This window comes from Vicia villosa, linkage group LG3, assembly GCF_029867415.1.
Source record: "Vicia villosa cultivar HV-30 ecotype Madison, WI linkage group LG3, Vvil1.0, whole genome shotgun sequence".
In the NCBI taxonomy this organism is placed as follows: Eukaryota; Viridiplantae; Streptophyta; class Magnoliopsida; order Fabales; family Fabaceae; genus Vicia; species Vicia villosa.
In genome coordinates, this window is record NC_081182.1 from 29317249 (window position 1) to 29342310 (window position 25062).

Here is a 25062-nt window from a genome sequence, read left to right on the forward strand (position 1 = left end):
AGTTACACATCATTTAACTTTTCCAAGAAAACAACCATCGCTACAGCACGCGGCGCAACCAAGGTTCGCGGCGCAACCTGAACCACACAAACGAGTTCACGGCGCAACATATGCACGCGGCGCGAAACGAGAAAATAAGTACGCCTTCGCGGCGCCAACACTGGGACACGGCGCGAACTGGCGATTTCACAGACTTTCGGGTCTGCGTCAGATCCTGCGATCTCGCCCAATTAGAGTCCAAAACTAACTCCAAACATCATATACAGGCAGTTAATCATCAATTGCATCATTATTCATCATCACACATCAAAACAACACATAAATCAATCAATAATCCATGAAATTTTCATCAATTGATAACCTCCCCAAACCTAACATATAATCCAATTGACTCAACAACATCCCTAATCAATATTATTATCTAAGAACACGATAATAGATGATAACCAGAGAGTCCCCCCTTACCTTAGCCAAAGATTCTTGATTGGTTCTTTTCCTCTTTGTTCCTCTTCACGTACCAGCTTTCCAATCTCTCATCTCCTCTGCTCTGTTTTTCACGTTCCTTTTTCCTTTCTCCCAATTTTCCTTATTATTTATGAAAAATAACATTTTAATTAGTAAAGGGCTTTACTAACATAGCACCCCCCTCTTTACTAACACCACACTTGGCCCAATAGCCCATCTCATAATTCTTTCCAAATAATTCCACAAAATATCGAATAATTCCAAATAATAATTTAATTTCCGATTAAATTAAAATTAGAAAATATGGGGTGTTACAACTCCCCCACTAAAAGAGTTTTCATCCTCGAAAACATACCTCAAGTAACCAGCTCGTATAAGAGTCCTTCACCTGACTCTCCAGCTCTCAATTATCATTACCATCAGTCAATCCTCAAAAATCCATCTGACATAACCAACAGGAAACATGTTTCATACATTCAAATCCCAGTTCTTACGTCGCATTTGACCATCCAAAAGGATACCACTCTCTATATCTCCAAAAGGTTAATAACAATAGAACATTGAGGTACAACCTATATAATACGCTTAACAACTGAGTAATACAATTACACAATCCATAGTGTGATCACACTGATTAACACTGTAGGGATGCATACCATCTATCGAACTTATCATCCTCAGACACACTTTTCCATATGAGTGATAAGGTAATACTTACACTTTTCACCAACCGCTTCCTTCAAGAAACTCAATACTCATATTCCTATACCATTGAATTCCAATTATCTGACTCCTCTTAAGTCACACCAGCAATTATCCAACACGTTACATTCCGCTTTTTCCGCACTACTCTGATTACTCATCACAATCATCTATACCAAATAGATTTCTGAGTTTCACCCGATTCCGACTCTCTTTACTCATTCGTCCAAGAATCATTCCTCATCATTCATGGTACTAATCTTCCACTTAGCAATCCTTACTCGCATCCAACGAAAACCAATTCCTGATTTACTTCCTCTATTTAAACATCCTAACCATCAGAACAAGTACACACAAGTAATTATAGTCACACTCATTAGCATCAATATACCATTGCTTACAAAATAGCCCAACCGAGTCCCACTCTCCTTTAAGAATTAAGTCCACTTCGTCCTTCATAGAGTGTAATTACTCATTATATCTGGAATCTACAATATCACCTTAATAACAACACAAAATTATTACAGCATCATATAGTATCAATTCTTCGTTTTAATTTTGCCGAATACATACTCGTTAACTACGTACAACCGTAATAACATATTCATCATCTCGACAATTATTCAAAAGAGTTATAATTCTTCGACACGACCTCCTTACATCCACTGGATTCTAAATCCAACATATAGATCAACACATATTCTCTATGTAAGCTCCTGACATATTAATTCCTCACTTCCCACGAGTAGTACTCATAACACTACTCCACATCACACTTTCGCTGTGCGACTCTGATTACCCGTCTTAAGTCATTTGTCCATCATGTTGCACTCTTTCATATTCACCTCTTCATAAATTCACACAACATAGTGAGTGATTATTCCCACGGCTTCGCATTCATCACATCTTATACCATTAAGGTAACAAAACAAGCTTATCTCATCTATATGATTCCATCTACTACCAACAAGAGATTTAGGGTGATCAAGTCCTAAATTTGTCAATAGATAGTTGAAAATCATATTTAAGCATAAACCGTCGTTACTACATAATAGTGTCCATTTCCGAGTTTGCACCCAAACTCATTAACATCTTCATAGTTCAATAATCCACTACGGTGTCCTTCTTCTAGAATATTCTTCCGAAGCTCAAAACATCAGAAACACAAATCCAATCACTCAACCTCATTATATTATTCCCGTCGATTCGGAATTTACCGCCTTTACCTTGGTAATTCAAAGTCAACCTATCGATCAACTCAACATCATCTTTCTGACCTTCTCTAATCTCGTCAAGAATACCACTAGTCAGCCTTAGCATACCCAAACTAACACTATTAGGATCACCTTCACATACCAACTCAAGTCTCTAAATTGTCCAATTAAATCCAACTCCTTCACCATTAGCACCAACATATTTAAAGACTTCCTACGCAACACAATAGCTCAACATTTTTCTTACCAGGATGGTAATTCAAACCAAAATCTTAATCCTAAAAAAATATACTCTAACCATCTCTGCTGCCTCATATTAAGCCCCTTTCTGACCAAAGAGGTACTTCAACTCTTATGATCACTAAACACTTCGAATCCTGAACCATACAACTAACCTGCAAGACCAAGACCACATTCATAACTCGTGGTTTTAATCCAAATTCCATGACATCCTTCATGTCCAAATATCATTCCACTCGGAATCTCAACGAAGTCTTCCTCACATCAATAGGTGTCAGAAATCCTCTAAAATTCTTCTTTTATACTTATCGTTACTTTGCCATCACAAATACGATTCCAAGAGTTCTAAAGTTTATCCCATCTTTACTACTAATTCACTTCTCACTAAAATCCATCGGCCCTCAAACCATCTTTATTACCGAACATCTCATTAACAACATGTTCCACTCAATTTTGTTTCAAACAATCACGGTAGTAGGCATTCCTATTCAACAAGTTCACGCTTCCTTAACCGACTTCACAACATCTCCTTATAGGATCAATCTACTGTATTTATAACTCTCCCATAAGGTAGAAAATAATATCTCCTCTTCGTAGGTTCAAACGACACGTCAATCTGACACTCGAAACCCAAGATATGAATTTTCCATTGTTATCCGAAATGCAACATCGACATCATGCAGCGACGCTCTATACGGTATTCCAAAAACTCTTCAAATGGTACATCCAATTCTTAAAATTACTTCTCAACAAACCTTCTAATTATTCCTTCAATCCGTTCAACACTGACACTGACATCCCGTGCAGTACCAATAAACAAGTCTAGTTATAAGAACAAGAGTAACCGTAACTCCACCTCTTTCCGACATCATTCTGTCGCAATTAAATACGTTACAGCTGCTGCAACTATTTTTATAACAAAGTTCATCTCGTTAGCTTTCCGACGCTTCAAACGGAACTCAATTCGGATGTCCGGAACTCCAGTTATGAATTTTCGAAGTTCTGCAGCTATTCAGCAATTTTCCTGCGATTTGCTTACGAAAATCTCACTCGAAAACTCATTCTCTTCAACTCGATCACATTCCAAACAGCCCCTCATCGTATCTCTTCACTTCCAAACATTCTTATAACTTAAGCGACACATTCCGCCGCCGAAGTCCGCTTTCTGAAACATCACGACAGCAATCCTCCTTGCAAACTCGTAACTGAACCTCTTCCGAGACGCAAGGCTACTCAACTGACAACTTCGCAGCACACCAGCAGAGCTGACACATCGCAACTTTCTAATTTTCCTCTCCTACAATTAATCACGAAATACTTCTAATCATCTTCTTTCAAGATGTTCCAACTCAATTACCAGTCAAATCTTAATTCCAAGTCACCTTCAATTCGGGAAACAATAAACTCCAACAACGCTTGCACTTTTGCCAACAATAGCCTACTGAATCAATCATCTTATAACTAAAACATAACCGAGAAGCAAAGCTTCTCCCCCACTTGTTTCAATCTAACACCTGCAACAAAACAAACAAGTATCGACAGTGATTCACTCACATGTCGTGTACCAAGGGATAAAACACCGACAGTATACAACTGTCGCACAACTCAACTGACTCGACAATTGGCCGGACGGACCGACCTGCTTTAATACCACTATTGTAACACCCTTCTAAACCCCGCGGAAATTAATAAAATAATTCAGAGTAAAACATGAAAACAAGGGTGCCACAATTCCAATTAAAACAAATTTATCATAACTTCATTGTCATGCTTTCACTAAGGAACAATTCATCATAATACATAAACGTCTCATGTTAACACAGCGGAAAATTTATCATACGGATAAGCATAACATCATCTATGCAATATCCCACAGAATTAATACAATAACAACATAATAGAGTATCATCATAAACTCTAAACTAGCGTTCTCCCAGTGTTACAATATCAGAGCATGACACCTGACACTACACTAATACACTGACTTATGAGCTAATCCTCACCAAGTCGAAAGCAGCTATCCTCAATCTGAAAATGTCAACAGTAAGGGTGAGTCTAATCACAGTTAACAAATGTTATTGCATCTTAAATAACAACACATCATAGTTATATCATTCACCCAATTTCATCATATTCAGATTATCAGGAACGTCCATCATTTACACAAATGCCAACAGAACACATCTTTCAAACAGACAATCATACTCAACATTAATTCAACAAAACACGCAACCAACACATCATCAATATTTATAACACTGGAATACTTCCAATCATGTTATAAAAGTATGCATATGTATGAACTGACACTATGCATGTGGTACCAACCTCATCAAATGGGAATAACCCATGACCGATCCAACATCATCAAGATACGGCCCTGCCAGCACAGATTCTACACAATGGGAATCATGCCCTTCACTGATCCAACACACCCTTATGGATACAGTATCATCAATGAACATGAATGAACGCAAACATACATGAACATACTTATACCATCGTCAAGTCTAATGAGTAACATCGTCAAATACTCATTTCATCATCATCATCAACATCATCATCATCATCAAAGTATGTTTATATACATTAGCATCATTCAAATACAATCAATCATCATCATCATCATTAAAGAACATATATGTGTCCACATCAATCATCATCATCAATAAGAAGAACACACATGTATCCACATCATTCCACAACAATCAATCATCATCATATAATTCTCAACAAATCATCACGTCATAATGTTTTTCAAAACAACATCTTATATTGTCGCATTTCATCATATATGTCAACAATACATCATCCAATTAAACAAATCGTCACATGATTAATATTTCAACATAGCATGTATTTAACACATCTCATCACATATATGTACAATACATCATTCACCAAGAAATAAAAATCATATTTAAAAATATTTAGATTCACACCTCATTCCATCATTTAAACACGTAGACCATCTCGTAAGATTCATCGTGCTCGAAACGACACTAAAAACAGACCTACGGTTCAAAAGTTACACATCATTTAACTTTTCCAAGAAAACAACCATCGCTACAGCACGCGGGGCAACCAAGGTTCGCGGCGCAACCTGAACCACACAAACGAGTTCACGACGCAACATATGCACGCGGCGCGAAACGAGAAAATAAGTACGCCTTCGCGGCGCCAACACTGGGACACGGCGCGAACTGGCGATTTCACAGACTTTCGGGTCTGCGTCAGATCCTGCGATCTCGCCCAATTAGAGTCCAAAACTAACTCCAAACCTCATATACAGGCATTTAATCATCAATTGCATCATTATTCATCATCACACATCAAAACAACACATAAATCAATCAATAATCCATGAAATTTTCATCAATTCAAAACCTCCCCAAACCTAACATATAATCCAATTGACTCAACAAAATCCCTAATCAATATTATTATCTAAGAACACGATAATAGATGATAACCAGAGAGTCCCCCCTTACCTTAGCCAAAGATTCTTGATTGGTTCTTTTCCTCTTTGTTCCTCTTCACGTACCAGCTTTCCAATCTCTCATCTCCTCTGCTCTGCTTTTCACGTTCCTTTTTCCTTTCTCCCAATTTTCCTTATTATTTATGAAAAATAACATTTTAATTAGTAAAGGGCTTTACTAACATAACACCCCCTCTTTACTAACACCACACTTGGCCCAACAGCCCATCTCATAATTCTTTCCAAATAATTCCACAAAATACCGAATAATTCCAAATAATAATTTAATTTCCGATTAAGTTAAAATTAGAAAATATGGGGTGTTACACAAACTCCTCGAGTCTCCAACTCCTTCTTGCTCTATTGCAACAAAAGGTAATTATGCATTTATTAGTGTCAGTCCCAATCATACTTGGATAGTAGATTCAGGTGCCTCTGATCACATGACAGGTGAATCTATTTTTTTCTCTTCATGACAGGTAATCAAAAAATAAAAATTGTTGATGACTCTTTTTCAGCCATTGCAGGTAAAGGGTCAGTTGTGTTGTCTCCGATGTTAACCCTGAAAAATGTCCTTCATGTTCCAAATTTATCATGTAATTTAATGTCCGTTAGTAAATTAGCCCAAGATATAAATTGTCAAACTAATTTTTTCCGATCTCACTGTGTCTTTCAGTATTTGAACTCGGGGAAGATGATTGGCAGTGCTAAGGAGAGTGGAGGACTCTACTACCTTGACATTGGATCTGCATCACAACTACCTTCAAAAACAATAAGTTCCTGTTTTGAGTCTTTTCTATTTTGAATAATTAAGGTGACAACATTATAACATGGCATTTAAGATTAGGTCATCCTAGTTTTCGTTACTTAAAACACTTGTTTCCTAAGTTATTTCATAATAAAGAACATTTATTCGTTTAAATGTGAAGCATGTGAGTTTGCAAAACATCATCGTTCCTAATTTTCAATACAACCTTATAAACCATCAAAACCTTTTTCTAATATTCACAGTGATGTTTGGGACCCTAACCATACAAATACGCTCTCTCTCAAAAAATTGTTTATCACATTTATAGATGATCATACAAGAGTATGTTGGGTGTACTTGTTAAAGGGGAAATCAGATGTCTGTCAGGCTGTAAATAATTTTTTTACAATGGTGCAGAATCAATTTCAAACAAACATCCAAGTCTTTAGAAGTGATAATGGCAAAGACTATTTTAACACTATCCCGGATGATTTTTTTCTAAAAAATAGGATTGTACATCAAAGTTCAAGTCCTAATACTCCTCAACAAAATGAGGTTGCCGAAAAGAAAAATAGACATTTATTGGAGGTTGCTACAGCTCTTGTTTTCTCAAATAAAGTACCAAAATATTTGTGGGGCGAAGCCGTTTTAACAGCTGCATATTTAATTAACAGAATGCCTTCCAAAATTCTCAATTATCAAACTTCAATTAATACTTTCAAAGAATGTTTTCCTAGTACTCGTGTTTTAACTGATCTGACATTAAACATCTTTGGTTGCACAACTTTTGTTCATGAACATAAAAATGTTGGAAAACTTGAACCACGTGTTATAAAGTGTGTTTTTGTTGGATACTTCCCAACCCAAAAAAGATAGAAATGTTTTAATCCAAAAACCAAAAAAATGTTTGTCACTATGGACATTACATTCTTTGAAAATAAACCTTTTTTTTATGACACTCAACAAGGGGGGATATAAAGGAATACTTGATTCAAATTTAGAACATGAATTTTTTAAATAATCTATCTTTGTTTGTATCACAAAGTTCTGAGACTTATACTTCTGCACCAACAGAAAATGACCATGATTCTTTATCTAATCCGACTCCTGTTAAGAGTAAGGATCCTTGTGAATCCGAACCTACATTTTCTCATGTAGAAAACAATGAAATTCCTGAAAATGATGATAGTGATGATCTAATTGAAATGCCACAGAATAATGAGTCACTTCAGAAAAACATATTTGGATTAGAAAACAAGATTTGGAAAGGCAAGGTTTTTGTGAAAAAGCACCACAAAGGAATGGATGAGTCCACATCTCCACACTGTTAGGAATCTGAACTAGGGAATGATCAACCTCCTAAGAATAGGAAAGGTAAGTCCATCTATCTTTCTGAAAATTGTATTTTATATCATGATATAGATGATCCTGTTGCCATTAGAAAACCTGTTAGATCTTGTACTAAACACCCCATGTCCAATTTTATATCATATTCAAATTTGTCTTCATCTCTGTCTTCCTTCACCTCAACATTGTCTAGTGTAGAAATTCCCAAAAATGTACAAGTTGCTCTAGAAATTCCAAAGTGGAGGGAAGCTGTACTTGAGGAGATGAAAGCTCTAGAAAAGAACAAAACTTGGAGTGTTACGACACTACCAGATGGCAAGAAGACAATTGGATGCAAATGGGTGTTTATTGTGAAGTATAATTCAAATGGGTCAATTGAGAGGTACAAGGCTCGTTTGGTGGCTAAAGGCTTTACTCAGACCTATGGTATATAGTATAGACTACTCAGAGACATTTGCTCCTGTTGCAAAACTGAACACTGTAAGAATTCTTTTATCTCTTGCTGCTAACCTGGATTGGCCCCTACATTAGTTAGATGTTAAAACATTATTACTCATGTAAGCCCACCAGCAATGTACGAAAACAATTACTCAAGGCATAATCTAGTCTTATCAATGCAATTCTGAACACATCATATTTCTCAAAGGTTTTACACTTTAAGCAAGATACAAGTTGAGTAGCTCCTAAGTATATAAGAATGAAGTCTTCATTCTTTCTCTTCTTCTTATGTATAAATTTTATCTGTTAATTATTTTTAGAAATATTTTGCTCACTTGAGAATATAAATTATTAATTAAAACCGTTGGATTAAAAGAAAATATAGGGTTAAGATTTGGAGCAAAATATTTAAACCTACTCTTAAAAACAATATAATTCATCTCATACATAATCGAGTTGACTCATAAACCTAACGAGTCGAACTATGTATGGTTCAAGTTCAACTCATTTAGTTAACGAACTTAATTTTTATCTCATATTCACCTCATTTGGTTCATGAACTAATTCGATTTAATTATCGAACTGAGTTCTGAACTATTTTTTGAGTTAATTCGATTTATTGTCAATCCTATTTATATTTAAAATATATAATAGTAACAATCATTTACGATATGTATTGTGTTACTCGTTAATTTAAAAATAACACGTATACATAACAAAATTTTCTTTAACATAATAGGAAATTTAATATTTAAAGTGTTTTCTTTTTAATTTGACATTGTTTTTAAGTATATTTTTTTTAAAACAATGAGAAGAATGTTTAGATGAATTAATCTTATTATTAATTAAAAATAAAATTTACGTGATTATAATTGATTATAATAATATAATAATTTAACATTCTAAAAAATCTAAATTATATTAATTAATTTTTTTTTTACTATATTAAAAATATAATTTTAAATTTTGTCTTAGACCGACCATTATCCTTTAAGCTGCTTACTAGTAACTAACCCGTGCGTGTGCACGGGTTCTGGTATGTGACGCGCATTTGTTTCAGATATACATTTTTTAATAGAAAAATGTCTGATACCCGTTAAAAAATAATAATTGAATGTATAGAAATATGTCTGGTACCCGTGAAAAAATAATAATTGAATGTATAGAAAAGTGTCTGGTACCCGTGAAAAATTAATAATTGAATGTATAGAAAAATGTCTGGTACCCGTAAAAAAAAATAATTAAATGTATAGAAAAATGTTGGTACCCGTAAAAACATTTAGATCGATAAAAAATTTTAATATAAAATATGTGAATAATAGAAGATAAAAAATTGTGTAATTGATCATATAACTGTAATGTCTATCGTATTTGACGTGCATTTGTTTTTATCTTAAATTAAAAATAATTTTAAAATAAAAATATTAGTAACATAAATAATTAAAATACAACACATGTTTATCGTATTTGAATTCATACATTATTTTAAATATATTTTATTTTATTTTTTTAATTGTACAAAAAATACAATAACACATGAGTTCCTATGAATGCTGGTCTGAATACTCCTGCGTTCCAACGGGTAAGGGTGTGTTACGACAGATGTTCATAAAATATAATAAAAATGGATAGAAACCCGTGCGTTCGCACGTGTTCTGGTACGGGACGCGCATTTGTTTCAGATATATATTTTTTAATAAAAAAATGTCTGGTTATCCGTGAAAAAATAATAATTGAAAGTATAATTAATAAATAAAAAATTTGATCAGTAACTTCATGTCCCGTTTCTAATCAATATTTTGATCAATAACTTCATGTCCCGTTTCAGATGTAAATTATTATTTTTTAATATTAGATGTACATTTTTTTAATATAAAATTAATAATAATTATTTGGTAAATAAATAATCAATATTAAGTACCTTCATGTTCCGTTAAAAAAATATTTTGATCAGTAACTTCATGTCTCGTTAATAATTAATATTTTGATCAATAACTTCATGTTCCGTTTCAGATGTACATTTTTATTTTATTTTTTTTTGAATATTAGATGTATAGTTTTTTAATATAATTTTTTTTAATTAAAATTAATAATCATTATTTGAAAAATAAATAATCAAAATTTTTGTTAGCCAATAAGGTCCCACACATTGTTTATAAAAATATTAATATGAGTAATAACTTTTTCCCAATTATAAGAATATTTATATTACCAATAAACTTTATTTCGTTTATAAAAATATTTGTTCCATATATCTATAGATTTTTTTTGATACAACAAAGAATCTCTTTTTATAACATATTATAATTTATAATTAAAATATTTATCTTTTAATTTATATTCACCTGTTGTACAAATGAGAACTTACATTAAGATCATTTAAATTGTCTGCAACTGAAGCAAGACTACCAGTGGTGAATAGAAAACACTTTTTAAGAACATATTTTCTTTTCTTTTTTGCTCAGACAAAATGAATTAATAAACATTAATTTAGGCACAATTTCATGAAAATTTACCATATAGAAAGATTAAGACAAAGGTTAAAAATGACATTGTTTAAATTCAACCATGATGCATCATAGTTTTTTAAAATCAATTATATACATGTCTCATATCACTGCTTCATTCTTCAAAACTGTATACTAACATTAACTTGGCATGACACACTGCAGACTCGACTGGGTGGCTGCAATCAAACATAATAGAGTAGTTTTCCATTTCAAAATAATACAGTTTATTTATGAAAATACTCACAAAGCTAAGTGGCTTCATTCCCTTTTTATTGAGTCACTTCAAATCATGCTACATCTTAAACAAAGCCACAGAGCCACAGTCTTTGCTCATAGCTCATCTTTCAACCTTTCATCTTTTCCATGTTCATCATAGGATGCATATGCCTTAATAATTGACTCATATATTTTGATTCCTTTCAAGTATTCATCTTTGTGGAGATACTGCATAGAGAAGAAGCAACACACGAGTCAAAGTTAAACTCTAAACTAAGGTGCATGACATTAGAATACAACTTCAAAAACGTAAGTGTATATAAGACATTTTCCTTTAATATAAGATGCTTTTCGAAATTACACATCCACTAATGATTTCTTTATAAAAATGTCATATTTAATTTACCATTGAAAACCATAAATTCTTTTTTGCGAACGTAACCGTATAGTGCCGAGTTATACCGATCCCGAATTTTAAGAGATAACAATCGACAAATATGGTGATGAGCTTTTACTGCAACATAACACAAACTAATGCTTCGAGACACAAGTATAAAAAGAAAACACTCATGGTTAACAAAAGCAGGAAGGTGCCGTTAAAGAAAATGCTACAACAAAATAATATGACAAACACCTGAGCTGTAGCAGGAGGAAATTTCATCAGTGACCAAATTGAAAAGTGCAGTTTTGAGTTCTTCGATAGTAATTTCAATAGATTCTTTTTCAACATCTCCTTTGGATTCTTCCAAAAGATCAGCAATGCCACGCATCTGTTTATTCTTTAGGAATAGCTTCACCTGAGGGTATCTTTCAAAGATGTCATCCATTACCGCCTGAAATTCTTTGAGCGTAATTGTTCCTGAGTTATGTATGAAGATGGAATAGTAGCAGTAGCCATAGAAATAGAATTTTGTATCTTTTGGAAAAATGATCTTAAAAAAATAGAAATATGATGTTAGTCTGGTGCTGCATTTAGAGGAATTTGAAATTTACTTTCTTTTTTCTTTAATCCCATCACCAAGTGTGTTTTCAAGTTTGCAGGAACTTCAGTTTCCTTCAAAGAAAGATACATCCAATCATTCATGAATCAACATGACAAAGAACATTGGATCATAAAAAACAAAAAATACCAGTTTCAGATAAACATCAACAAAGGCAACCCAACGTGACCCAGTCTACACACCCAAGTGACCCAACGATGTGAAACTTATTATGATAGCTTTCATCTCACAGCTGCTCTAGCACTCATTGAAGTGTGATAATTTGTGCTTCTCTGCTTCTTGTAAGATGTATATACATCATCATACTAACTCACTTCATTTGGATCAGCCGTGGCCCCAAGTCCCAATCTTCCCGAGCCACTTGATCCCGACTTTCTGTCGACACTCCCATCAGCATAGGTCCCTGTCTATGGATTAATTTGCTGCAAGTTTAGGGGTGGAGGTATGCAAGCACCTCCCTTAAACTATATTGACTTGTTGGAAACAGTAAGCAAAAATAAATAGATTAGTTCGAAACATAATGACTTCAGAATCAAATATTGTATGCCCTCCTTGCTAAACCTCAATGGCATACTTCTAATGACTTAAATTGCTTTCTTTGTTGCCCTTAGATCAAAATAAGAAATCATTACATTCACGATGCTTTCAAGCCACATAAATAGTTTTGAGATTTCTTTATTTCTGCAAGTTTTTGGGAAACATGAACAAACCTTTATGATAGCAAGTTTTTAAATGACTAAAACTCTAAAACATTAAACATAATTGAAAATTTCTCATAACCCATTGTTGAAAATTATAACTTATACCGTTGTAATTTTAGTTGATAAAACACTTCAACCATTTCGAATCCATCCACAGCCACTCTCGTCGTCAGAAACGTTTAGCCGCCACCATAGATATATCATCGCAAAACTGCACACGTCGTAAAAAAACATATCCATCAGAAACATATGATAGTAGTAATAACTAACCATATTTAACATATGGTCACCATTCAAACCTACACCACCATCTCCTTCATCAACCTGTAACCACACCAACAACAAATCAACAAACAGCAATCACCTTCAACACAAAAAATACAATAATATAACAAACCAACAAAGACAATACCTTCAATATCATTTGAGAGGAAATAATAATAATTTCAGATCTATAATAATAATAATTTTAGATAAATAATAATTAGTTCAGATCTTGCACTTTCTACATAAGTTGAAAATGTCATAGATAAACCTTTCTGATTTCGGCCACCACCACACTCGTCGTCGGAAACCCGTTTCTACCACCACCACCACACTAATCGCCGGTAACCTGTTGTTGCCACCATAGATCTGAATGTTAAAAGCAACTGGTGAAAACATTATTCATATTTTTGTTACAAAGATGAAAAGAACAACATACCTCCATTTGGCCAATAGTAGCATCAAAACCCTAACCACAAAATCATGATATCAACCACAATCACAAAAACCCTAACCACAAAATCATCATATAAACCACAAAATCATCATATAAACCACAAAAACACTAACCACAATATCTAAACAGTATCTTTAAACAGAAATCCAAAAAAACATGATAACCGTGTCGGTTTCGTTTTGGGAAATGAAGAAGATGATGAAGAAAAGGGGAAATGAAGAGGAAGAAAGCAGAAAATATATTAGAGGGAGACGGAGGGAGGAAGGTGGAAGACGAACATGTGTTAGAGGGAGGAGGAGGGAGGAAGGTGGAAGAAGAAGAAATCAGAGAAAGAGAGATTTTTCAGATTTTAGGTAGCAAAATGATTTGACATGTTGAGTATAGTAGTAAGCATAGTTGTGTTTTCAATGACAATAGCTTTTGTTTTTTTCCAAGAAGCTCACACGGATACGTTTTGAAGAGAGTAACATTATTAAGCAGCAAAGAAATGAAAAGAAGCTATCCACGTGGAGGCATAAAAAAGCAAAGGGGCATTCTGGTCCTTTCCAGAACATCTAACTTTCTTATATTGTAGATTATTTGTTACGTAGTTATTTTTTATTGTTTGCTTTTGAGTTGTAACTTTGAATTTTTTATGAAATTATATATTTTTTATTTGACCTTTTAAAAAAAATCTCATTTATTAAATATTAATATAAAGTACCAAATATATATAATACAAATAGTTTTATAAATATTTAACTAAAAAAGTTTTTTTTTTCTATTGAAAAAAATCCAAAAAAGAAAACTGAGAAAACAAGATATACATTAACGTTCAATAATAAGTTTTCATTACTTATGTTTATTTTTAAATTACAGTTACATTACATGTATCATATTCATATCAAATTATCAATATGATAAATTTCCAATAAATTGCAGAAAACGACGGCGTATCTACTCACATGGATATCACCCATAGTTTTTCCGTCGATTTATTACACTTGTCAAAAATAAACAATATTGTTAATTACGCTTCTGGATTCAACTTTTTAGGTTTTCATTAAATTGGATTTATCATTGTTCTCAAATAAATTCGCTGTTTTGATTATTAAATTTCATTTCATCATGGCTTCGAGTTTTGATCGATGGGAAAAAGATCCTTTCTTTAACGCCGCTGAAGAAGTTCAAGAATCTGCTGATAGGTATTATTATTATTATTATGATTCTTCCAATTATGTTTTGTTTTTCCAAATTCAAACCCTTTTAATCATTTTGAATTAAATATTTGATTTTTTATGATTGTTTATTTGAAGGGTAGAATCTACGTATAGGATATGGATTCATGCAATGAAGGATGCATCCAGTCCTTGGAACTCTGATGAACTTCGAAGAGATCTTCATACTGCCATGGGCACTGCTAAGTGGCAGGTAATTCATCAATTCATTATTATGATACCTATTTGTAAATTTGATAATTGTCACAACCCTCTCTGGTTATGTCTCGCGTGCGCTGTCGTGACAACAGAGAGGGTTGTGACAATAATAACGAGTGTGTTGTTGAAGTTGAATTTGGGTGTGTAATGCAGTTAGATGAATTTCAACGGGCGGTGAAGTCGAGTTATAGGAAAAGTTCGAGTGATGATGCGAGAAATAGGCACCAAGATTTTGTTGTTGCGATTGAAGGCAAGATTTCGAAAGTGGAGAATTTGTTACGTCTGCATGAACCTGTTCCTTTAGGTAGCAAAGCGTCTCTGCCTTGGGTGTCGAATCTGTCGATGGATGAAGGAGAGCGAAATGAGCTTGCATCGTTTCTTTCAGGGATGCCGATGTCGCCTTCTGGTGGTAAACCGCCGGTTAGATTTACTGGGAGAGACAGTGTGAAACCACAATCAGGTGATACGGATTCGTTTAGAGCAGCGGTTGAGGTGGAGGAGAAACCATGTGGACATCGCAGGTTTGCTAGCGCCGATGCTGATATTAGTTCGTGGAAAATTGCTGTTTTGGATGATGTGCAAGTGCAACAATCGACTTCCTCTTATGATTCTTCTGGTCCTACTCCCATGCATAAGGTAGCCAGTGTCTCTGGGTTTTTTGGATCCGTGGAATCAATTTCTAAGTTTAAGTGGCCGAAGAATGGTTATAGAAAGCTGAAAGCAATGGATAGTAATCAAGAAACTGATAATGCACTACTACCGTCAACTCAATACAATGGGGTGTGTTCCTAATCTTCATTTTTTACTCAGTTAACAGATATTTGCTCGAGTTATTTTTAATGCATTTGCCAAATTGATTAATACTTATTTTTTCACTCAAAAAAGGACATCAATGATTGCAATGAAAAAAGTAGCATTTGCCTTCATAGTTGTGATGGATGTTATAGTAAGCCAATCCACGGGTGGTATGGAGCTTTCCAAAGACAGCTTCAAAGATCTCAATACCAAATGCAGTACAACCGGCCTGTTCAAATAGCTGTCTGGATAGTTATCATCCTTTGCTTAATTGGTAAGCTCTGATCTTTCATCATTTTGTATGTTCAATTAACTGTTTGGATTGTCCTATGGTATTTGTACAGTTGAATGCTTTGGTCTATTTTGGTACTCTTCTAATGTTTTTGGCCATACGCATCGTTTATCAACAAAAGGTGTAGAAGCTATTTCATTCTAAATACTTTGTTCAACTGTTGCTGATATGGATGCTTGTGTTCAGTTATCTTATCCTTTTCTCCTCTCTTTCTTGCAGTAGTATGTATATGTTGTCTAACAGTTTTGATTTTTGTGCAGTTTTAATTGCATTTTGTGCAATGTAGAAAGGAGGATGTAGAGACATCATATATCAATTATTGTTTGACGCAAAATGGGGACATACAAACAGTAAAAAAATATCAGTAGAAGTTTGTATAATCTATATTGTCCCTCAAGCAAGCGAGAGGTTTTTTTTATGATTCTCGCTAGCATTCTGAGATGTCAATATAACGCATAAATGCTTGGAGATAATTATATAGAGCCTTCTTTGACCCACAAAGTGTTTATTCTATGTGAGAATTGTATAATGTAACAAAGCTTTGTGATTTGTAGATACAAATTGAAGATGAATGTACTATGTTCATTCATGTGTGCGTTCACAAGAAAAGACTATGTAAATTATTTTGACAGTAAGAACATACCAAGGGTATGAAATATGAACAATGCAAATAATTTCTCATAACAACACAAATGGTCATTACACGTTGATTATAAAAACAGTTGGATATTTTAAAATATGATTAAATTCCTGTTGAGAATGTTGTTGCAGCGACCTGAATTTTGATTGAGTGGGACTTGAAATTAAATATTGAAAAAACCGTAATGTTAAGATTGTTCATTATATTTAGTAAATTGAATATTAGGATTATGAAATTGAGAGTTGATGAAAATACTAGAAAAAGTGTGGGAATTACATTTTAAGTAAATTGAATATTAGGATTATGAAATTTTGAGATTTGATGAAAATACTAGAAAAGTGTGCGAAATTGTTTGATGTGGTTTTTAATGCAGTCAGATGTGTGATCTTAAATCACATCACAATTGTAGTTCGATGCGGTTGCAGAAGCTATTGTATTGGTAATATTGCATCTTCAATTATAACTTAACGATGGAATCTACAAAACATCAACCACATGTCTCCTCAATATTTTATTAACTAAATATTACAATTATAGTTTGACTTAGCATATTTTAACAAAACTGATTTGTAAAATTAGTGAGATTACTCTATAAACTTTGTTCCTGCTCTATTTGTAACTAGAACTTTAATTTTTTCCAATATATGCTTCATGCTCAATACTACTGGGCTTGATATGTTGATATAAATGGTTGATGACTCGTGATTCAATTGCTAAACTCTATATCATATTACTTTTATGAATAAAAAAAGATTGATCAATGTTAAATGAAAATGAGGAATGAATTCATCATATTGAATTATGTTAAAAATATGATATTACATTATTGAAGAGATCAAATATGGTTATATGAGATGCTATATAGAAAGAGTTTGTAAGACATGAACAAATTAACCAACTTATAATAAATTTTAATTAATTGACCGATCTTGCTCAGACTAAAATATTTTGATAGGGGGTTTCGTTCCGATAAAATGATGATCATCCAATATAGTTCTTTTTTAAAGATTCCCTTTGGGCCGAATTGAAAAGAAATTGCATGCAAACACTTAACACTCTTCACTTAATCTTGTCAATTTATTGAATGTTTTTCTAAGTAGGGGTGATCAAAACCAAACCAACCCAATAGAAAACCGCAAACCAAACCAAACCAAACCGAAACCGCAAAAAACCGCATTTGGTTCGGATTAGTTTGGGGCATCTTTTAACAAAACCGCACGGTTTGGTTCGGTTTGCGGTTTGTATTTTGTAAACCGAACCAAACCGAATCAAACCGCATTATGTTACAACCTAAATTTTACTTAAGTCACATCCAACCAAAAATTAAACCTATTATACCTTAGCCTTATGATTACTAACAATTTTCTCATCCTTACACATATAATTTTAGTCCCGATCTTCTCAAATCTCTAATAACATTATCGCACCTTCTTTGCCACATACATCTTCCTTCTTCTTCTATAATCTCTACTCTCTTATATTCTTTCTTTTTCACCTTCTATTTTTATGTAAATGTTCCATATTTCAGTTTCGTTTTTATCGCACATTTTCTTCTCTAATCTCTCAACACTTTTTTTTTCTTTTTCACCTTCACTAATCTCTTGTCTCTTATATTATTTTATTTCATTATAATATTTTTTATATTGTTTTATGTTATTATTTTATATTTAATATTCCACTTTTTTCTAATTTAATTTTTACATATTAAATGGAAAATTGTTGTCAAAATATGACGAATTTTGTTGTTATTTGATAGTGTATGAATGTCTAAATACAAAATTATGTTGTCATCTATATGTGTATTATGGCTCAATAAAATATTTGTAAAAAACCAAACCAACCGAACCGAACCAAACCGCATTAGTTTGGTTTGGTTTGGTTCGGATTTTTTTAAAAGCCAACCGAACCAAACCAAACCGCACGATTTTTTCTCTTGCGGTTCGGATGATTTTTTTCGTCAAAACCACCCAAACCGCACCGCGAACACCCCTATTTCTAAGGCATAATTTAGTATGTTTTCAAGATCTTATGTCTTTGCTTCCTTATATCACTTTTCTTTGTTGCCCTTGATCTTATTGCTCATTTGTTGGTATTGGGTCGTTCTTACTACAACCCAACATCTATAGGCAGATATCTTCATGGTCTCAGCCTAGGTAAGAACACTAATCATCTAAGATGCCATTGATGATGGAACCAACATGTTGAAGAATGATGCTCATTACTAAATCATTGCATGATATTACAAATAGAATCTAATAGTTTCATGATATAAGTAAAGACGAATGAAGGAAATTGAATTTAGATCAAAAATGTTTTCTATGTATTCGAAAATGAACGTATCTAAAATCATATTCAAATATGTATTTCTAAATTTTAGAGATGTAGGGCCTGTTTGAAAGGCTTTTTAAAAACTCTATTTTAGTTTTTGAAAATTTAAAAACTAAAAACTTGTTTGAATATAATATTTTACAAACGTGTTTTTAAAAACTCTTCACAATTTTTCAGTTTTTAAAAGCAAAAAACTAAAATGGCTAAATTGTGTTTTGATTTTTACTTTTTAGTTTTTAAAAACTAAAAACAAAAACTATTTCAAACAGACCCGTAATCTCCGAATGGGTATCTCCGAAAAGTGTTGTAGATAATATTTGCAAAGCTTCTCATTGCATCTTACTGCTGCAACATCATACTAGTCACCAAAACAAACAAAAATGGTCACTGAAAGCATCTATTCTATGAGCCTATTGTTCTCATTTGCCATTTGCAATCATCATCAATTATTTATGTTACATAAGTAAATAATCAATTAAAATAATGTTTCAATAGATTAACTAACACGGTGAATTATTTTAACTTACCTATTAGCATAAGTTCTGTGAGACTATTTGTTTAAGAGAACTTATGAAAACAATGTCCATAAGATATTTTCATCTTATTTTCACAAGTTATTCAAGATAATCAAATTTTATTTATGTATTTTAATTCAAAGTACATATCATAACATAATAATAATAATAAAAATATTCATTTTTTTAAAATAGGTCGGCCTAATAGGCTTAAAAGATTTTTTTTAGGCATGAGGCCCAGCCTTTTTAACTAAATAGGCTTCTAAAAAGACCTTTTCTATTTAAAAAAATGTATGGCCTGTCCTGTATAGACTAGCCTGTAGGACGCTGTTATTGGCCTGACCTATTTTCATCCCTACCTGCGTCTCACACTGTTATAATTTTTCAAAAATTCAATTATTATTCTATCATATTTGACCTTTTTCTAATTTTGATAATAAATTGAAAAAAATTTATGTTAAGAGTCCCACATCGGACAATGTATGGCCTGAACATGTGCTTATAAGTAGTGGAAATCCTCACCCTACTAACCGTTTCTGTAGGGTTGAGTTAGGTCAATCACATTTCTTAACATGGTATCAAGAGCCTGGTTTAAGATCCGGTGGGCCACCTATTATGGTTTTCGCTATCGGGTCACCCACCATTTATTTCCACGCTCCGGTTATCTAGTCCTAGGCGTGAGGGGGTGTGTTAAGAGTCCCACATCGGACAATATATGGCCTGAACGTGTACTTATAAGTGAGGACAATCCTCACCCTACTAGGGGGTGTGTTAAGAGTCCCACATCGGACAATATATAGCCTGAACGTGTGCTTATAAGTGAGGGCTGTAACACCCATATATAAATACATACATCAAAGCATATAGGTATACATGAATCCAAGTATTTGGTACTGAAAATACTTATAAGTTCCTAGTCAACACATTATTCATATTAATGTCCTAACACAAAAGTTCTACCAAATGGCATAATACATACAAGATGTCCAAAAGAAAATACTAAGAACTAGATCAAACAATGATCACAAAAGAAATCCACAATGGAAGCTTCGCATATCCAAAAAGAAACATAAGGAATAAGGAATCAAATCGCTTTCTCCTTACCCTCCGCGGGACCTGTAGTACCTGAAATCAATATATAATGGGGTGAGATACAAAATCTCAGTGAGTTCCCTATCTTATGGATCCTCTCGGCTTTACAAGGTTCTAGCCTATCAATCTCAAGTCACAACAAGGAACTAGACCTTGAGTTCACACACTAACATTATATGGAATCATACATAGAGTTCAACAACTCAAACAAAAATACTACTAATCGGAAAACCGTGACCAAGGTATCCCTCTATTCCCGTCCCCTTCTACGTCTAGGAGGTGGCACGAGTCATGGATCCTTTGGGAAATCTTGACATACGAAATGGATTCGGACTCATGAGCCTTCCCTCATGAATCGTCACTTCACATGGCCCGTACACCATCACAAGTCCCTACCCTGTTAGGTTCCATTCGTACACAAAAGCGGGAATCAAACCTGCCAAGATTATTAGTGCATCTCTGCACAGTGCCTCTCTACACATAGAATGCCTGTTAGCATTCAAAAGAAAAAGAAATAAAGAAAAACAATGGTTCCGATTAGTACATCATACAATGGTGATTGCTCACGCAAATCACTAGGCCTGTTAACCCTTCTCTAGGCCTGTTAGCCTTTTCTCATAAAATTCTGAATACACGTATGTTCCATATAATGTCTCATCCTAGGTTTTCTTTGTTAAGTTACACATACCTAACAAATCCTAGTTTTCCTCACTTATTTTTTTATTCACATAACAATGAAGTTATCCAAACCTCTTTGATATAAACATATATAACAAAGGTATACCAATCCACCTGCAATAGAACTCAACCAAACAATTATCATCATTTTCTGTAAAAATGGCAATTTATCACAATTATAGAGTACATATTTCTCATACCAAAAGCATACCGTTCACATGGTTCCGAACGATAAATAACCCAAGAAATCAAGCAACTACCGACTCTCGATTAAATAATTCTCCTTTTGATCCCAAAACCTACACTACTAGAAAGTACACGCTTCTAGCTTCCTACCACTTCGAACGGTGATTAAAACAGAGTTTTGGCTCAAAAGTTATGATCGAAACGGTTTATCTCATTAAACTAAAGAATTGGCTAAGAAAGCTTCAGGTCGCGCCGCGCAACAGCTAGGTCGCGCCGCGAACCCTCTGGCAGTAGCAAACCTCACCTAAATCTCATGGTATTCGCGCCGCGAACCCTTGTACGCGCCGCGTACTGATGGCAGAACCAGAACCCGAAAATTCTTCTGCATGGTTCGCGCCGCTACCTATAGTTCGCGCCGTGAAGCGCGCAAAAACAGAATTTCCAGCTCTATTTTCTTGCTTCCTCCCATGGTTCAATCCAACCATTCCCACATCCAAACCTGTTCCAGACCACGCTAAAGCCTAGAAACAACATACACATGGTACACTTATGATTTACTACACTCAATCATGAACATTCAAGATTTAATTCAAAACCTAGGTTTTCTATAGAAAACCCCAAATGCAAAACTTATGATTTTCATCCATAAATCAAAAGCTATAAGTTTCTAACTAGAACTCACCTCGATTACGAGTCGTTGATGTCGAAGATGAGTCGATTCGGCGGAGAAATGATGATGATCCAAGCTTTTCCTCTTCACAAGTTTCTCTTCCTCTACTCCTCCTTCTCTCTACTTTATCTCTCTATCTTTCTTGTGTTGTTTTTCAAAATGAGAAGAAAATAGAAGGAAGGAATATAAGCAACATATCCTTAAGTTAGCACTTATAACTTAAGTGTCTAAAAATATCTCCAATGTACCAATTAACAAAACCTCAGTGTCAGCTGATAATATTAGAGCATTTCATTAAATACGGGGTATTACAAGGACAATCCTCACCCTACTAACTGGTTATGTAGGGTTGAGTTAGGTCCAACCACATTTCTTAACAATATATTCCATAAACGGGAATTCCCAAAAAAACTGATAATTATGCCATATATTTGGTAGAATTTTTTTCATATTTACTGATAGAAAATGCTGCATTTGTATCTGAAATTTTAGGTAATTTCTAAAATGCGATAACTTTTTATCGATTTTCATATATATCGAATTTATAGAAAATTTGGTATAACGGATCTTTTCAACACCGTTATAAATATAATAGGCATAATTTGAATTTTGGACAAAGGTATTTTTATTTTAATAAGAATATAAGTGACACGCCCATTTTATAAACAAAAAAAAGGAAAATAGCAAGTGTTGGGATTTGAAGTATGTCACTCCAGGTACTTTTCACTACGGTTGTTAGGTTTGACCGTGGTGAAATGTCTTTTAACGAATAAAAAGCGCCTAAAAATGAGTTATTATTACGATTGACTAAATGGTCGTAGTAAGATGATGTTATGAAGTTTTTATTTGGTAGTAGTGAACATAATACTCTTATTTATGCAAGATTGCATCGTGTCATGAAAATATAAACATCACATTGCAAAAGAGTTTGAAAGAGATAAGTGAGTAGGTGTCGAGAAGGTTGCATGCAGATGCTTTATTAGGATAACTTATGGTCTCCCTTGTGTATGTGAACTCACATCTCTTGAATGTATTTTTTTGTGTGCGTTTATATCTTAGAATTAGAACTGAAATAACTAATAAGGAAATTTTTGCTTAGAATTATATCTTAAATGGTTTTGGGAGTTTTTTGTCCCAATTCCATCTATTCTATTTGCCCGGTGAGTTGGCTTAGTGCGGATGCAAAATTTTTGCTTATATGTATTTCATTTTCAGCCATTTTTAGGTTATGGTTTTGGGAGTTTTTTGTCCCAATTCCATCTATTCTATTCTCAGGTTAGATTATGCTTAGGAAATCAACAGTGGATGATGCATCTTGATGATTGGGAGTGGGATGTCCACTTTTGTTGGAGAAATCAACATTTATGTTTGTTTCTCTTCTTTCTTATCTTTGTATTTTTTATTTGTTGAGGATTGTATGTAGTTTATTTGTCTTGTATGTATATGTACTGATCATGGCCTTGAATAAAATCTTTGTATGAAATCTCTTTTATAAATCTTTATCGGTGTTTATCCTTGTTTTTGCTTTATTGCTGGGATTTGAGTTGTTATAGACGTATACTTCTCTGATCTTGGTCTTGGATGAATATTTGTTAGGTTCTAAACTTTAAACATAAATTTAGGCTTAATATTCACTGTGGGTGTCGACTCTTAATGATCTGTGTTGTTTAGTTGTGCGAGACATCCACAAGGAAACAATATGGTTGATCTCAACTCTGAGTTAGACATAACCTCTGTTGTGAGTGATACGTGATGATATTGATGAGTAATTTATGTTGAGTACAACTTATCAATAGGTTTAAGCATTTGACAAGTAGATGAAATTCAATCCCATGAGTTCTCTTCTTTCTTAAGAATGTATTTATTTTCCTGTTTATAATTTTCTTTTAATTCATTTTGGCCTCCTCTTATTGTGGTCCATTTTCTCCTCTACCCTAAAATTGTATCTATTACAGTCAAATCTTGTAATCACATGTGTGCTAGTTTTAATGGTTTTCTCTTTCATCACTTTCATGCAGCTTTCACTTAACAATTTCCCCGATTGTAACACTAAACTTCATGTTTCGCCTCTGATTGTGAATTGTGATCATTTGGTTTAGGTGGTCCACTCGCGGGATGAATTACAACAAATGTCCTAGATATTGCATCACTTAATAATGAAATCTCTAGGATCACCTAACATCAAACAATGTATTGTCACTAAACTAATAATTTCACAATATTTTGTTTTTAATATTAACCATTTTCTAACCTAATCTATTTTTCCTCTATAATTTATTTAGAGGTCATATATGGGTCTGGAACTTCATCATGAAAGGAACAAAGAAGATGCGGTCGTTTAGACTACAACAACATCGATCATTAGATTTACCACTATGGAGATCCACCATAGTGACCGTGTGAAACTGCAGTTCGGCATGCATCAAGAAATCTAGATCCTACGAGGTGCCTCAAACTTGGCATCAATGTAAAGTCTCAGAACAATGAAACTTTGACGATTGGAAAGACTTCACTAAATCTAAGTATCATCAATGGAGGAATCATCATCAACGAGTCTTAACTGATGCTATCATGTCAACCAAACTAAACCAACTCATAATTATATGAATTGGTATAGATCAGTTACAAATGGGTTTTTTCTCCGAATATATATATATATATATATATATA

At 33.6% G+C, this 25062-nt stretch overlaps 2 protein-coding genes across 22 annotated transcripts; one reads left to right on the forward strand and one right to left on the reverse strand.

Moving 5' to 3' along the window:
• Positions 1-11001: 11001 nt before the first annotated feature.
• On the reverse strand, positions 11002-14233 carry LOC131660824 (external alternative NAD(P)H-ubiquinone oxidoreductase B2, mitochondrial-like). 20 transcript variants are annotated; one of them, XR_009301040.1, is made up of 5 exons: positions 13764-14233; positions 13596-13673; positions 13360-13384; positions 11993-13271; positions 11004-11586 (listed from the first exon to the last, which is right to left on the reverse strand). XR_009301040.1 is itself a non-coding variant. In XM_058930169.1 (3 exons), exons 1-3 carry the CDS (start codon positions 12440-12442, stop codon positions 11570-11572), a joined length of 333 nt encoding a protein of 110 aa, XP_058786152.1. In that variant the 5' UTR covers positions 12443-14233; the 3' UTR covers positions 11003-11569. The 20 variants fall into 20 exon arrangements, 1 of the variants encoding a protein (XP_058786152.1); XR_009301039.1 differs by having other exon boundaries at positions 13351-13384; XR_009301037.1 differs by having other exon boundaries at positions 11993-12199; positions 12352-12412; positions 12489-13673.
• Positions 14234-14673: 440 nt separating this feature from the next.
• Positions 14674-17201, forward strand: LOC131655283 (uncharacterized). Of its 2 annotated transcripts, none has more exons than XM_058925175.1 (5): positions 14674-14965; positions 15077-15191; positions 15350-15976; positions 16082-16265; positions 16544-17201. In XM_058925175.1, exons 1-5 carry the CDS (start codon positions 14889-14891, stop codon positions 16567-16569), a joined length of 1029 nt encoding a protein of 342 aa, XP_058781158.1. In that variant the 5' UTR covers positions 14674-14888; the 3' UTR covers positions 16570-17201. The 2 variants fall into 2 exon arrangements, with proteins under 2 accessions (XP_058781158.1, XP_058781159.1); XM_058925176.1 differs by having other exon boundaries at positions 14675-14965; positions 15082-15191; positions 16544-17200.
• Positions 17202-25062: the final 7861 nt, after the last annotated feature.